Source organism: Colius striatus, chromosome 11 (genome assembly GCF_028858725.1).
Source record: "Colius striatus isolate bColStr4 chromosome 11, bColStr4.1.hap1, whole genome shotgun sequence".
Lineage (NCBI taxonomy): Eukaryota > Metazoa > Chordata > Aves > Coliiformes > Coliidae > Colius > Colius striatus.
The window spans coordinates 11,068,740-11,084,681 of NC_084769.1; the positions used below are offsets into that span (position 1 = coordinate 11,068,740).

General features: G+C 37.4%; 1 protein-coding gene across 4 annotated transcripts in view; it reads left to right on the forward strand.

Moving 5' to 3' along the window:
* The window catches only part of ZNF148 (zinc finger protein 148), a 43,666-nt gene that overhangs the window by 18,726 nt on the left and 8,998 nt on the right, over positions 1–15,942 (forward strand). For 3 of the 4 annotated variants that reach the window (XM_062004711.1, XM_062004712.1, XM_062004710.1), the window contains exons 2-6: positions 4,077–4,422; positions 5,641–5,766; positions 8,790–8,913; positions 9,604–9,687; positions 15,589–15,707. In XM_062004711.1, the coding sequence (XP_061860695.1) occupies positions 4,093–4,422; positions 5,641–5,766; positions 8,790–8,913; positions 9,604–9,687; positions 15,589–15,707 (783 nt within the window). In that variant the 5' untranslated portion in view covers positions 4,077–4,092. The remainder of the gene's footprint in view (positions 1–4,076; positions 4,423–5,640; positions 5,767–8,789; positions 8,914–9,603; positions 9,688–15,588; positions 15,708–15,942) is intronic. The other variant, XM_062004713.1, reaches the window with a different exon arrangement.

Genomic DNA, 15,942 nt, shown 5'->3' on the forward strand with positions numbered 1-15,942 from the left:
GGATTTGGGATACTTCTTGTTTGGATTAATAGCTTATTTTTGTTTGTAGTTCTTCATTTTAAAACAGTACCTGTGTGTCATATAACTTCTGTTGTGTTTCATCTCTTAGAATATGCACCCTAACACTATGAGTTCTCATTATTTTTCTATGAAAAGCCAGATGTTTGAAGTACACATACTGTACCAGCTTCTGATATGACTCAAGGTCATGACTGGAAAACAAGTGCTTTCGATTGCATGACTCTGCTAAGCCTACTAGTCAGGGTGAGAAAGAAAAAGTTTCCATATCCTTGGCTACCGAGAGAACTAACAAGCCTAGTAGAGACCAGTACACTGCTAGTCTGGCTTTTGGGCAGCTCTGTATCTTGCCAGCTGTCCTAAGGTTCTGCATGTCATTAGTCGTCCAGTCTCTGTTGGTGAGAGTAGCAGGTTCTTTGCTGTTAAAACCCTCAGTCTCTCTGTCTGCATTTGCCTACCTTCCTGCCAGCAAATTGCTTTAAATTCAGGATTTCTATAATTCATGCCTAATTTTGGAGTGATATGGCAGTATCTTCTTTGTAGAACAACCTTGTGTGCTGATTTTGTTGGTGGCTTGAGCAGATAGATTAGGGCCACCATGTTTTCACAGTGGATACTGTTTGTTCTCCCTTGAATGTGAATGTTCTCCCTTGAATTCTCCTGGAATGTTCTCCCTTGAATTCAGCATCTTGAGTTCTTGTGTTCTGGTACCTGCCCAAGCCATTCCTCTAAAGAACCTGCAGTGAGCTTATGCTGTCGTCCTGCTGTTGCATGGAGCCAAAGCACAGGGAATGACAGTCGGGGTGAGATGTCTCTTGAGTGTGGATTAACTGAGATAAAGGCTGAAATTAATAGATATATCTGCTAGGAGTCTATATTCAAGCTACATGTGTGAAAGAGACCGGTCTCAACCTTGGATATTTTGTGCCATCTCTTATCAAATAATGGCTCAGTGACAAACAAGTTCTTAAGAACTTCATTTCTTTTCCATGTTCCTTGCTTGGTGCAGGATATTTCACACCAATAACGTGCTAAGTTCATCTTCTTTTCTTTTAGGGTGTTGTTGCAAGATCTCCCTAGGAGATCTTAATTGGTGGGAAAAATACAGCCTTAGTGCCGTGCCAGGGGTTTTTTCCCCCTCTTTTTCATTTGTTTGTTTGTATTATTGCTGAGAAACTATCAGTATGGTTTCCCGGTTACCTCCAAAAAATACTTCATGGGTTGTATAACATCTGCAGGTGGCTATGTGGCACACAGGACATGCATATTTCCTGGAAGACATGTGAAATCTCATTCTCTTGCTATGAAGTGGATTAATTTGGGAATAAACCTGTTACCTAGTGCTAAAACCTGTAAAACCTTGTCACCTAGCAGTAGCTGAGCTCACTCAAGGGATTAAAGAATTGTTGTCTGTATTTGAAGACAGATGCTGTGAATATCAAGAGTAATGTTTCAAACTTTTTTACATTATCATTGCAGTAGAACAAAATAGGACAAATTGAAAGCATGAATGTTCTGAACAGAATTTTCCCCCCTGTTCTCTTCCTGTCACAGGGTTTTTTTTGACCCTAGAATGTCCCTTTTACATAAGAAGAAAGAATGCTAAAATTTTTGGTGACACTACCATAGATGAACAGATTTAGCTTGGTGACTGGCCTCCTGACTTCCAGCAGAGAAAGACTTAGTAAGAAAAATGTCTAATTGGCTGAAAAGCTTTGACACGCCTCTTAAGTGTTTAAATCTCAGAGAGGTCAGTTTATCTTATCTGTCAATCTTTCTGTGATACATTCAGAAATATAGAACCCCCTCACAAAAGAGAACAGGGACAAATGTTCTTTGCTTTCGAGTTCTATCACGGTGAGTTGCTACCAGAAAGTGTTCATAGGTTTGTTGGGATGTGTGGTAGGTTTGTTTGTTTGTTTGTTTGTGTTTTTTAAAGAAATTGAGTGAATTTCACTTTCAGAAGGTTAAGAACTAATAATAGTATTTGAAGCAAAGTATAATGTAGGAGAACTTCTAGATTTTCATCTGTTTCTGCTGGTGGCTTACATTTCTACCCAGTACTCTAGGATTTTACCTGATGAAAGACCATTATTTATTTTGTAGTTAAGTCTAAGCAAATCTTCACATATGTTAGAGATACATCAAGATTTTTCAGAAATCTGGTGAAGAAAATGAGTTGGGAAGTGATCAAATGGATCGAACTGCAAACTGAAATGTAAACATTTCATGTACATTTGCTTGAGCCAGTCGATTTGCGTGTTGGCAGGTTGTTCACCTGGCAGGGGATTCTAGTGGTGCAGTTCTGCAGGGTGATGACTCTGCCAGTTTGAGGCAGAGAGACTTGCTTTCTTTGGTTACCAGTTGTCAGCAAGAGCTTCAGGGAAAGAAACATAGCCTCTGACTTAAAACTTGAAGAGAGACAGAGCTTTTCACACTTCTGCACTCTTAGGGGGAGAGAATTTGAAGATAATGACTAGCAATATACTGACACCGCATCTCTATCGTAATTCTGAACGCATCAGCATCAAAGGTGCTGCTGCTATCATAATATTCCCCAGGATACCTGTCTTGTGCTTTGGATAGACCTGCTGTGTGTTGTCCAGCTCTGCTGTGCCTCTGTTCCCACCTCGTGTCTGCTGTAGCCTTTGGATAGTTTGTGTCCTCCAGCTGTGGGAAGATGGGGATGGAGGGAGGCATGTCTGTCTGAAGGAGTAGGCCAGAGTACTGTGGAATGGGTAGGAATTCTGGGCCTGGGGTATAGGGTGAAGGAGGCTGACTGCTGTGACTGGATATCCTGTACAGAAAAGAGTCTTAGAACTGTCTTACATATATGATAATATGTAGAATAAGAAGATGCTGCCACTTCCAGCTTCAGAAAAGCCTGCTGCCCTGTGTGAAAGGCCATTTGATAACGTCATGCCTCTTGTTGGAAATTATGATTTTATATGTATTTATGTACCATAGATCAATGTAATGGTATTGCTGTTCATGACTGGAATTTATATTTCCTGACTGAGCTCCTGTTTAGTGCATGTGAAAGTGACTGCCTTTTTAACAAACAGATTTGGCCTCTCTGTAGTCTTTATTTGACATATATCTTCAGCCAGAAAGTTGCATTTTCATAGTTTGGGTTGGAAAGGACTTGTAAATGTCACCTAGTTCAACCCCCTGCAGCGAGCAGGGACATCTTCAACTAGATCAGGTTGCTCAGATCCCAGTCCAACCTTTTCCTTGACCATATCCAGGAATGGGGCATCTACTACCTCTCTGGGCTACCTGTGCCAGTGTTTCACCACACTCACTGTAAAAAAAATCTTCCTTAAGTATGGAGAGTCTGCAATAAGGCCTTCCTGGAGCCTTCTCATCTCCAGGCTGAACCACCCTAACTCAGCCTGTCCTCACAGGAAAGGTGCTCCAGCCCTCTGATCATTTCTGTGGCCTCCTCTGGACCTGCTTCAGCAGGGAAATGTCTTTCCTGTCCTGGGGGCTCAAGTGCTGGACACAGGTCATGTCTCACCAGAGCAGAATCACCTCCCTCAAGCTACTGGCCATGCTTCTTTTTGATGCAGCCCAGTTTACTCTCACTATTAAGACGTTCCATCATCTACACTATGCCCTGGGGTAGCAGCAGTGAAAGGGCACTTAAAAGACAAGGAAATAAGGAGAACAAGACCAATATGAAAGAGGCATTTGTAAAAAACAGTCAAAATGGAAAAGGGAACAGAGTAAATAGTGCACGTAGAAAAAAACCCCAGGTTTTTAAGGAAGGAGAAAGGGGAATTAGCTGGAATTTACTGTCAAAATTCAGGTAATTAATCAGAAGGCACTTTGATTTGCAACTTTTTATTTGACAGTGTTCACTTGTGTACACATGCATGCGTGTGAAAGGAGACTCTTTTAACGTGTAACCGAGGTATCCAACTTTAATTGGGATATCAGTTTTAGGAGTGCATGTTGAATCCTGACTGAGTTCTTATAAAGTGTTAAGTTTAAAAAATAAATAATTAAGCAAGAGCACCAATTGTAGATGTTTACTATTAAAACTTTCTTTGTAGGTTATTGCACTTAAGAATGAACATTGAAGACAAGCTGGGAGGATTATTTCTTAAATGTGGTGGCATAGACCAGATGCAGTCATCCAGGGCTATGGTAGGGATGGGTGCAGTATCTGACCAGACTGGAGTATCGGGAGAACGGCAAGAGGCGGTGCTGCAAGATCGGACTATGGCACATCAAGAAATTCTTGCAACGGATGAAGTGTTACAGGAAAGTGAACTTCGACAGCAAGAGATGATTTCACATGATGAACTCATGGTCCATGAGGAGACGGTAAAAAACGATGATGACATGGATACGCAAGATAGACTTCCGCAAGGGCTGCAGTATGCTGTTAATGTCCCTGTAAGCAATTTCTTTGTGAAATATTGGAGAAAGTAGTAGGAAGCTTGATCTGGTAGTCTGGTCCTACTCTGGCAAGAATCTATTAATTGCTTGTTTGGGTTTTGATTATCAAAATATTTACAAATGGATGCTATTTCTGAAAATGTCCTTTGCCTCTGGCTGTGGGTAAATTTTGCCAATTAAGTATAATCTTTAAGTCTATATTTTAGAAATATAAGCAGGCTATTAACGTAGAATTAATGCGTTAAAATGTGCTCTTTTAAGTATATTTTAATGTTCAAGGGTAACTACAAACCAGAATAAATAGCTTTGTTAAAAGGTGCTTAGTGTTTATGCTGTTCATAGTGCTATTTAGTTTCTTTTGCTATAGGAAGCATCTTGTATGTTTTCAAGGTACGTGGACGCTTAGCAATTGCATTCACACTGCAGGTTGGACTGTGACACTTCATACATGACCATAAATATGCCCCTCCTCGATACCTAAACAGAAGGTGTACCTCAGCTTTCCCAGAGAGAATCTAGGTGACTTCCTTTTGAAAACAGAACGTCTGTCTGCAATGCAGCACATCATCACTGTACCCTTCAGACATAAAGGATAATCACCAGGACTTAAAAGCAGATAGCCTCATACATGAAGAATAGCCTTCAGAAAGGTAGCATTGTTAAAACCCTACTCTGTTAGCTGTAGATCAGGTGGTTCAGGTGTTAGAAGAAATGTAAGAGTATCATGCTCTTTATGAAAGTTTGCATTTAGATTGAGAAATATTTTTTTGAAAGAAGCTTCATTAATCCTGTGGTTTTTTGATTTTTTTTTTTCTTAAAAAATACTTCTGTCTTAAATATATAATAAACTATTCCATTAAATCACAACAGCACGGACTAAAGTCAAATAGGTATGAAAAACTGAATGGTTTTACAGATGGAAGTGATTTTAATATAAGAACTGATCTCAAAATCACCACAGGTCAGAATGAAAAAAGACCTTGGGAGATGAATGAAAGGATACATCAAAATGTCACTGTAAAAATTAACTATGCCCTTTTTTATTTAAGATTCTATGATTATTCCTTTCACTTAAATTTCTGAAAGAATGAAGCCACGAGATAATTCCCTTAGAAAAAGGTTTTCTGTTTCAGCAGTTTGTCATCTTCTAAAATTGAAAAATTGCTTTTCTGTAGTGAGAACCTTACCTGAAACTGGCACTTGGTATCTTAACAGATCAGTGTAAAGCAAGAAATTACCTTTACTGATGCATCTGAACAACAGAAACGAGACAAAAAACAAATACGAGAGCCAGTAGATTTGCAGAAAAAGAAGAAAAGAAAACAGCGTTCACCAGCAAAAGTAAGACATTGATTTGGCAAAACCAAGATTAAAAGAACCTGAAGATTTGGTTGACTATGACTAATTTCATTAGCATTTTGAAGTAGTTAGGCTGGAAATTGTTTGTTTGCTCAGTAAAGATGCAGTTCTGAAGTTCACCAGAGACCCAAACCAAAACCTGATATAACAGTGTTTTTTCTTTGAACTCTTTTTAGCAACATGAACCCTTGACATATTTTAACATCTGTCTCTCCAGGCAGTTCTCTCTCCAAATACTTATGTATTTTTTTTTTTTTAAATTATGACTCAGTAGCTGTGTAGACAATTTTCAATCATTACTCTGTATCTATCTAATAATAGTTGTGCTTTTCTGTGAGCCTGATAATTTGATATGCTTCATGCATAACAGTGAAAAGTTTTTAAAAAGACATCTAAAATAGTAGCTTGGAAAATTCTAAAAAGTTTACTAATCTATCTAAAATAATTTACCATTAAGGAGTATTCCTGTGGTCATAATCATCTTCATATATGTATTTCTTTATATCAAAAGATTCTTGCCATAGCTGCTGGTTTGTTACTTCAAAATTTGTTTTGTAGATCCATTCATGAAGACTATGTATCCCTGTATGTCTGAAAACAATTTTCTTCTATTGAGACGCACTTCAGATAAAAGCAGAATCATTTCACCTCATGAGGTAGCAATGTTATATCTTCTAGTAATTCCCCAGATCAGTATTAATCTTCAGACTTAAGATAAAACATATACAGGCTGCAAATCAGTTTATCACGCAGCAGTGTTAAAATAAACTTACTATGAAATCAACTCAGACCTATGTATACATTGAAGGAGAACTCACCCTAACACCAAGCAAAATTCCAAACCCTCCGTTTTGTTGGCCTGGGAGTGGGACCTCTTAAACCCTCCTCAAAGCGCTGTCAAATTAGGATGACTCTGTAGGATTCTTGGAAAGTTGAGAAATTGTTTCAGATGGGATGTGGACGCAAGTTCCAAATCCTGTGCATCAAGATACTTCTCCCTTTGATAGAAAAAAGGACATCTAGGTTGAGTACGTCCACAGATCACTTCCATGGAAACATGGCAAGGTAGGAGAGGCATGTGTCCCTCTTTCTACAGACATGTGCTTGCATGCTTCCTTTTTATCTCCCATCTGTCAGTGTTAGTCTTTTGAGATGACAGAAGAGTGAGAAATGATCAGGAGAATTGATAAACAGGTTCTTTTTCAGTCTCTCTTCCCCTTTTTCTCAAACTCGTCAGAATAGAAAGGCAGAAAGAAGCTGAAGGACTGACATAGGTGAGAACCTACCGCAGCAGAAGTTAGTGTTCCCAGAGTAATGGGGTTGATCTGCCATCCAAAGAGCAGCTGGGACTTTTACAAATGGAAGTCAGTTAACATACTGAAACATTTAAAATTTGATAATTAATGTAGTCATCATATAAAAAAGAGACCATCAGCTTTGATGAATCCTGTCTGCCATTCCCTCTCCCATGCACACAAACACAAATGCACAGACACACACACGCGTGCGCGCACACACACACGCACAAGCTTTTTTAGTTGCTTTTATTAGGAAAATTGCACTGACAAAGTTAACTTTCTTCATTTAAGAGGTGAAACAATGAATGGATGCAGTAGAAGACCCCAGGTTTAGGATAACTGTGAAATTAAGTGTATTTTCTGGACAATTATTTTAACATTTCAAGATAAGATACAAAAAGCATTTCGTAACATGTTTAAATTTCTTTTAAATAAGAAGTCAGTGCCTCATTGGCTGTACATAGTTACAGAACAGAGTTTTTATGACTGTCTCTATCTGTGACGTGCTGGAGCTGTAACATACCAATCTCACAAACGTATGAATGTGCTTGTCCTTCAGAGTGAATGCACAAGAATTGGTTAGCTCGAGACTTTCACTCTTGCTGAGTTTTGGTGCAGCAGAAGTAAATAATTGTTTAAGTAGACCTTACAGTATTTGCTACTATTTCAGAGATACTATTTCTATTATTGACTCTCTCTTTCTCATCACTGTCATTATCATAAAACCTAAACCATTATAGCTAATTAAATTGTAGATGTGCTTCCCCAGCAGGCTTTTATTTTTTTTTGTTAACAACAAGGGACTAAACTGTTTTATTTAAGTTACTTAAGCTCTTCTTTATAGTTTTGCTTCTAGTTAAGACTTTTGCAAATGTCATTTGTTTACTGGTTTTCTTATTCTCTTGCCAGAGATAGTAGAGAGCTTGGGGCTTGGTTTTCTTTATTTCTTTTTGACTAATTAGAGAAAACCTGAGATAAGCTTTACTGAATAAGGTAGATATGGTGCATTTTTCTTTCATTTAAGTTTTTTTAACTTCAATTGAAAGTAGCAGTTTGCTTTGACAGTAAGCAATTGCGTGTGGCCATCAAGGAGATGCTCTAATATGTATATTGAGTGGGCAATGCTTTATTGAGTGAAAAAACTGAAAAGGAGGGAAGAATAATACTTCTTAGTCAAATATCATTTTGCCTCTGAGACTACTGGTATTACGTAGAAGTAGATAATTTGTATGACTATCCTGCTAAGTTTTAATGCCTTTTAGAAAACATTTACAGTTGTGATTTTGGAAAAAAAAAAAGAATGTAACTTTTCACTTCTGCTTTAAAATATAATTATCCATGGTTCAGTGCCCAGAGGTGGTTTGGTTACTTTGCATCCTTTCCAACAGACGGACAAAGTAAACAGTAGCATATAAAGTGACTCAGCTGTGAATAGGGGAGCTCTAAGCTGATTTTCCACGAGCTGCTTTTGTCTCCGTCCTGTTGAAATACCTCTCAATAGACAACGAGACACAAGTTGGATTGGACTGCAATTGGAAATGTATACTAAAAGCCTAACACATAGCTTTGTAGAAATTAGTGTTGTTTTACTTACCTGAAATATTTAAAGTTTCTGCATCAAAAATTTTAATGTTTTTTTTTTTTTTGTAGTTAATAAGACATCTTTAGAGGGTAGTGTGAGAACAAATTTTACTCTTTTTAAAATAGATCCTTACAATAAATGAGGATGGATCACTTGGTCTGAAAACCCACAAATCTCATGTTTGTGAGCATTGCAATGCTGCCTTTAGAACCAACTACCATTTACAGAGACATGTCTTCATTCATACAGGTACTGCTTGACTTCAAATTTGTCTTTTCTACTATATAAAGAGTTGTTTACTTGTGTTAAAAATGTTTTCAGCTCTATGCGAATTTCAGTTTTAAGAGTGTAGCTAACTTGGCATCTAAGCTCAGAGATTCCATGCACCAAAGTGTCAAAAGAATACCAAGGGGGAAAAAAAATCAACATTATGTTTAATAAACTGAAGACCTAACTGTTTACAAGGTTTCTTTTCTTTCTTTATCAGAAAGTAATGGGTTGACTTGTAGCCTAAGTGCCAAAATTGACCCCTTTGTATAATGTGCTCCGGCTGCTTATTTGCCTGATGAGGTATCTCTCTGGTTCGGAGAAGTGAAAAAGGTACTTACCATTATAATAGCTTGCCAGTATCCTGAATGCAGTCTTATGCCAGCATCGTGATTGATCTTGTTCATGAGGAAATTACAGCCATTTCAGATCACTCTTCCCTGCTAGTCTGAATGTGACTCTTAGGAGCTATGGAACCAATCCTACAGTTCATATACTTAGTGAGGCTTAATGATGTTTTTGATGTGAGACTATTTTTTGGAATTCGCTCAGATGCTGGTGGTTTTTTTTGTTTTTTTTTTTGAATAGACATTTTAATATTCCTCAAAAGTAGTTATCAGAAACAACAGTGTGTAGTTATTAACTTATGGATGTGGAATTATATTGTTCAAGGTGAAAAACCATTTCAGTGCAGTCAGTGCGACATGCGTTTCATACAGAAGTACCTGCTACAGAGGCATGAGAAGATTCATACTGGTGAGTATAGTGCCTTGAGTATCTTTACTGGCGTACTTAAAAACTGTTTCCCCACTTAGGCAAGGTTTCTGGTAATAAGAAAGCAGCCTAAAAACCCTGTTGTAGTTTGTTTTAACTTAGAAAACTTGACAAAATAAGTTTTGTGCTTTCAACTTGCTCCACTTTTCTTTGGCTGTAAAGCGAGTGTAAACTCCAGCAAGCAAATCTTCAAGTACTATTCTATAAATAACCCCAGAGTAGAAACTCCTGAAGTTTGTGCATTCATAAAAGTCAAGGTGTGTGAGCAGTTCAATCTTTTATTGTATCAAGTGAATTCAGAGAGCGGGGACTTGACAACTACATTTCAGTAGATTTTCTTATTCATTTGTTTGTTTGTTTGTTTGTTTGTGAAATTGATGGAAAAGTGCCAGGACTAAAATGGCCAAAATGCCTAACCCCAAAGGTATTAGTATCACCTCAACTCTTCACTTTGTCTTTTTTTTTTTGAAAGGTTTCATTCAGAACTGTTCTAAAAATAAGAGCCCGAGTTAGAAAATGTGCAATATAGGTCACATAAGGCCTGAAGTTTTAAGCCAAGTTTATAGAACTAAGTTTCAACTAAGTTTCTATGTGTTTATGTTTTTTTTTTAATCTTGCACCACACACAACGACATTCTTTTAACAGGTTTGGCTTCGTTGGGTTTTTGGCATTTTGGTGCATGGCCTTTCAATCCCTCTTTAAATATTTTGTAATATGGTCCCTTTGGACTAGATGCCAATTTCTCAGCCTCTTTTTCAGAAAAGCAGAGCTGGTGAATGTGCACAGTGTTTCTTGGCTGTAGCATTTAAATGGATATGAAAGCTACTAACACGCAGTGCAGTGTGTGCATGTGTAAGAGTTGAGAGGGAGAAAAAAACTCTGCAAAATGAATTTTCAAAGCAGTGTACAGGGAGTTACATGCACAAATGCCCTGTTGTTCATGGGATTTTTGTATCCTAGGTTGCCATGAGTCCAGACTAAGTAGGTTTCCTTCAGCCAGTCAGACACAGAAGAGTCCTCCATTCTTCTGTCTGGTATCTTTTGTTCTGCTCCTAGTCTTTCCTCTGGCTCTGAATTGGTGAACCATGCTGCCTCCACTTTATGTAGATACTATTCTCGGAAAGAATGCTCATTCACTGTCTTCCATCTCTCTGCTTCCCACCCCTCCAAAAAAGGGTACAAATTTAAGTACAGTCTTCACATTTTCAGAACTGATTTTTTTTAAATGAGGATTATCCCCCGTCTGTGGCTTTGGCAATGAGAGTCTGGGCGATACAGTTAATTAACACTTAACTGCAAATATTTTATAAATGGATTTGCTTATCTTTTAAAATTCAGCTTCTAGCTCTAATGAAAATTCTGTGTTGATTGTAACCTTTGGAGGGAGCAAGTGGGGGGGTTGCAGGTTTTTTTGGCAGCTCTTCCATATACTGGTCTTTGTTTAGCAGAGAAAAAGATGCCATTTAACAAATTAACTACATTGTTATCAGACTTTTTTTCGATAACCATGTTTCCCTCAGCATTCTGAGGTATAGTTTGATCGTTTCTCAGAAAATTGAAGATGGTGCTTGTGTTTAAATTTTTGAATTGTAGGTGTTTTCCTAAGTGATAGCAAGTAGATTCGCAGGAGAAAACGTGTAAGATCCAGCTTGCAGAAGTGGAAAAAGCTTTTTTGAAGTCTGTTTACTGACTAGTGTTTAATTTTTGGCTTGGCCCAGTTACAGTGTAGCTAATTGGCATTCTACATACCTGACTGTGCTTTCCCTCCCATATGACAGCATTCCCTCCCGGGCCTTAGCTAGTTGTGTAGCGTTACTCGCTTGGTCAGGACTGCATAAATGAACCCATCCAGAAAAGCTGAATTTTCATCTTGCCCGTCTCACCAAAAGGTGAGCAGTGGATCTGTGTTTCACTTGATGGAAGTAAAGGAAGCCTCTCTTTGCATTATTCATATTCTTTTAAGAAATGTCAATTCAATACTGTGCTTTTTGTCTTTTTCATTTTATCCCTGAATGACCACTTTTGGCACCAGCTTTTGTACAGCGTTCAAAACGCTGATGAAGAACAGGCGGTTTCTTACTCTTTTAAAGAGATTTATCAAATTTTCCAGTTTATTTTAAGCCAATTGAAGACAGAGGTAACACTTAGAAGTCCCATTTTATGCCTGTTACAAGCCCTGAATTTCCAGGTGCTCCTGTTAGTTCCAGTGTGCTTTGAATGCGGTTCTCTGAACCGCTCGTTCGAGTGGAACGTTATAAGGGAGTTAGGAAGCAATCAATGAGAACCCTTATTCTGTGTGAATAATTAAATAGTTGCATCTAAAAGCAGACATTGCATTAATACAAGATTTGCTTACTAGAAATAATTGTATGTAGAAGAAGGCAGCAGTCCTAGAACCGTGCTGCTAAACTTGGAACTAATGAGACAGAAAATCACCATTTCAGTTGCAAGAGAGGGAAGAGGCATCGGCACACAAATATTTTCATATCTTGAGTTTACCAGGCTCATGAAAAGCTGGATGTTTGGAGGTTTTTTTTTTAACATGTCTGCTTTTTTTTTGCTTAGAGATGTTTCTGTACACCTTACCCACTCATGCATTCATGTGTCCTAATTCTGTAACCCACCCTATTTTCCATTTTAAAGACAAAAAATGAGATTTCATTGAAAGAAAAAATAAAGCAACATAGAGGCTAACAGTTCAAGTGCTTTATTATTCAGTCCTGCTGCTTTTTTTATTGCTACCTTTGGTATTTTCTAATTTGTGTTTTGTCTGTTCAGATTTCCAAATGCCTGAGGGTTTATAATTGTTGCAGCCTTTGTACTACACTTTATAAATAGTCCTATTGCTCAGTTTTAATAGATTTCCAATGCAGACACAAACATAGGCTGTTTTTGGAAGTAATGCATATAATTTTTGTATTGTATTTTAAAATTTTGACTTTTTTCCCCTACATCTAATTCTTTCCCACTCACCAAGATGTTTCAGAACAATATGCCCTGGATTCTCCCTACGTTAGCAAAAAGTTGTTATTAATATCTCCTCCATTTGCTATAGATCCTGTTTGAAAAGTACAACAAAATTGCAGAAGGCATCAGAAGTTTCAGGCTTCTGCTAGGGAGAAATTATTATAGGAAGCATATCTCCCTATTAATTTTTAATCTTTTTCTAACATTATCTTCCTTGTGAAGATTAAGGCAAAAATTAACTATAGTATCAGTTTCACAAAGTGTTTCTTAATCTTACTTCCAGAGTGTTCTGGGATTCTACTGAAAAATACTGTTTTCTGTGTTGTGCTGAGTAACTCAAGGGCAGTGTCCCCAAACTTCTCTTCCTGTTGATGCGTGGCCAACAGTGCTGTCGTATATACTCTCAAAGTCTCCAAAATAGCTGCTGGTGATAATATTCTACAACACAAAAAACCTCAGAACCCTTGTTTGACCCTATTCAAGCCTTGAAATGGAAATAGGTAGCTGGGAGAGTCTTTTGCCAGCAAACAGCCAGCTTGAGCAGACAAATTCATTTACAGAAATGGGTATAAGGCTGAAGGTAAGTGTATCAATTAAGTGTTCTTCCTGGGATAGCAGGATAGCTCCTTGGAGGGCTGTTCAAAGCTGGAAGAAGACTGAGCTTCTCTGACTTGATTTGGTTTCTGCAAGGCCCAGGATAGTTTCCATCCCAACTGCTGCTCCTTTCTCAAAAAAAAAAAAAGGAAATCTGAGAGAGTGTGAAAGCAAACTTCCAGACCATGTAAGGAGAGTTGTTTGAAGGGGCGATCTAAAAGAAGCATGAAGTAGAATGGTGGAGCAAAGGGAAAGAAAACATTAAGTAACAAGGATTAAGTAGGTGTCTTTGGGAATGGAAGAATTCCCGTGTATTAAACAACAGTGAGACTTAGATGTCTTGCCTTATCTTCTTTACAGTGAAGATAAAGATTGGAATTGGATTCAGAAAGTCTCAACAGGCTCAGCGCAAGTAAAACACCAAATCAGTACGGGTGTCTAACGAATAAAAAGATGTTGAAGAAGGAAACTGGAGTTTGAAAGTTAAGAAATAAGCCAGAGAGGAGGATTTGCTTATAGACAGTATGACAGAGGATGATATGATATGATATGATATGATATGATATGATATGATATGGGCTTTATAAAGAGTGCTGAAAAAACCAAAATGTTATGGAGATCATTAATAATCAAGAAGTGGTAAAAGTAATAATCTGACTAAATGTGAAAGAGTTAGGATGTTGAGGTTGTGAGCCAGTAGAAAAAGAACTGATGAAAGATCAGAGAGATTTTAGAAGAGGAGATTATTCCAATTTATTCTCTTGTAAATCAAATTATTTCATCCAAGAAGGGGATTGGCTGAGAAGCACATGGAGAGGTAAGAATTAATAATTGGAAATAGGGCATAGACTTACACAGAGAGATTCAGAACTTGCTTGGAATTAAGAAGGTTAAAACTCTGGGCATTAATGATCTGATTAGGAATAATGTGTGGGTGATACAGATATCTTCCTTTCTAGTTTCTATAAATACTGCCATCTTAATTTAAAGTACCATATTTCCATTGGTAGAAGGATGTGGTTAAATATCTGTATACTAAATGGAAAAAATATACAGTTGACAACATTTAAAACAGTAAAATAAAATGTATTAACAATTGAATGACTTACTAGTAACAATTAAATAACAAAATAGTTTTGAATAATAAAACTGCCTCAGAAAAATGGAAACGTAGGGTAGATGGTTTATATCCCAAACATCAGTGCAGCGGTGTCCAGAACAAAGAGGATGTCCAGAGAAGCTGCCAAGACAATCCCTCATCTCTGTGTAGATTTAAAAAAATGTCACAGTAAATATTAAGAGCAAAGATTACTTTTGATCAGGCTGAGTTCTAATAAGTAAGAGCCAACTCCTGTAAAAGCAAAACTTAATTTTTTAATGCACTTGGAGTTTTTTGACTTTGTCAGAGAAACATAGAAAATAAAAATAATCAGAGGGAAAATGTAAGGCAAAAGTTAAAGGAGAGGAAAATAGAGTCACTCTGTGTTCTGAAAGGATCATTGCAGGACTTCTTTATGAGGGGAAAAAAAAGGGGAGAACTGAAGATGCATTCAGGGCTATCAGTATTGTCTGAACAAATATTTCATCAAAGTAGAAGCAAAACCCAAACCAACTGAACAAAAGAACCAAGAAACCCTGTAAGTACAGAAAGGCCAGTTGAGCTACACAGGTTTCTTGTTTTCAGCTTAATTTTAAAAAGAAAAGATTTTAAATTATATACTTTTTTAAAGGAAAAAACAAATAAATTTGGGTTCCAAGCAAAACTGTTGGAGTTTTTTTCAGAGCAGTTCTTTCAATTTCACATACAGATAGGTGAAAAAAAACCCAAACAACCAAAAAAGAAAAGACACGTCACCCTACAACAAAGTTAAATTAAAAGCTTGGAAATGCATAACTGAGTTCTAGAAGGGCTGGGTTTGAGTTAATGAGTTGGTGAGAGACTTGAAGTATTTTTATGCAATCACCTGCCTTAAAGTGTTATGTAGCAGCAGCAGTTCAGGAAGGTTATCTTTGCAGTTCTTCATCCGTTAGGTTTAACACAGATGTGTGTACCTACATTAGAAAGAGGGGGTAAGAATTTAGTCATAAATGTTTAAGGGATTTGGGTTTTTTTGTATAAAAGCTTAAAATAATGTTGAGGCATCAGATACTGAATACTGGGAAAACAGTAATATGAGCAAGCCCTATGTTGGTTTTCAATAGCAAGACTAAATCTCTTTATTACTTCTAATAGAGAATGTAGTATTTGACCTGGTGTCTGTATGGAAGAACGCTGATTTGGATTTTTTGTCAGATTAACGTTTCTACGTGTTTTTTATCAGGTGAAAAGCCATTTCGATGTGATGAATGTGGTATGAGGTTTATTCAGAAGTATCACATGGAAAGGCACAAAAGAACTCACAGTGGAGAGAAGCCTTATCAGTGTGAATATTGTTTGCAGGTAAGATGTCTTAGTGAAATCTCTCACAATAGAAAACCAAAACACCAGTCAGTGCCTCAGGAGTACAGATAGGAGTTTCTACAGGTGTCATGGTCATGTGCATACAAAGAAACGCACAAGGAATGTTTTTTTCTGTTAAGGTGGGTGGTTTTGGTGCACAGGTGGAGCAGAGTCACAACTGTCTCTGCTTGGTTTTATTGATTCTATACTATCGTTTGAGACTTCATTAGAAATG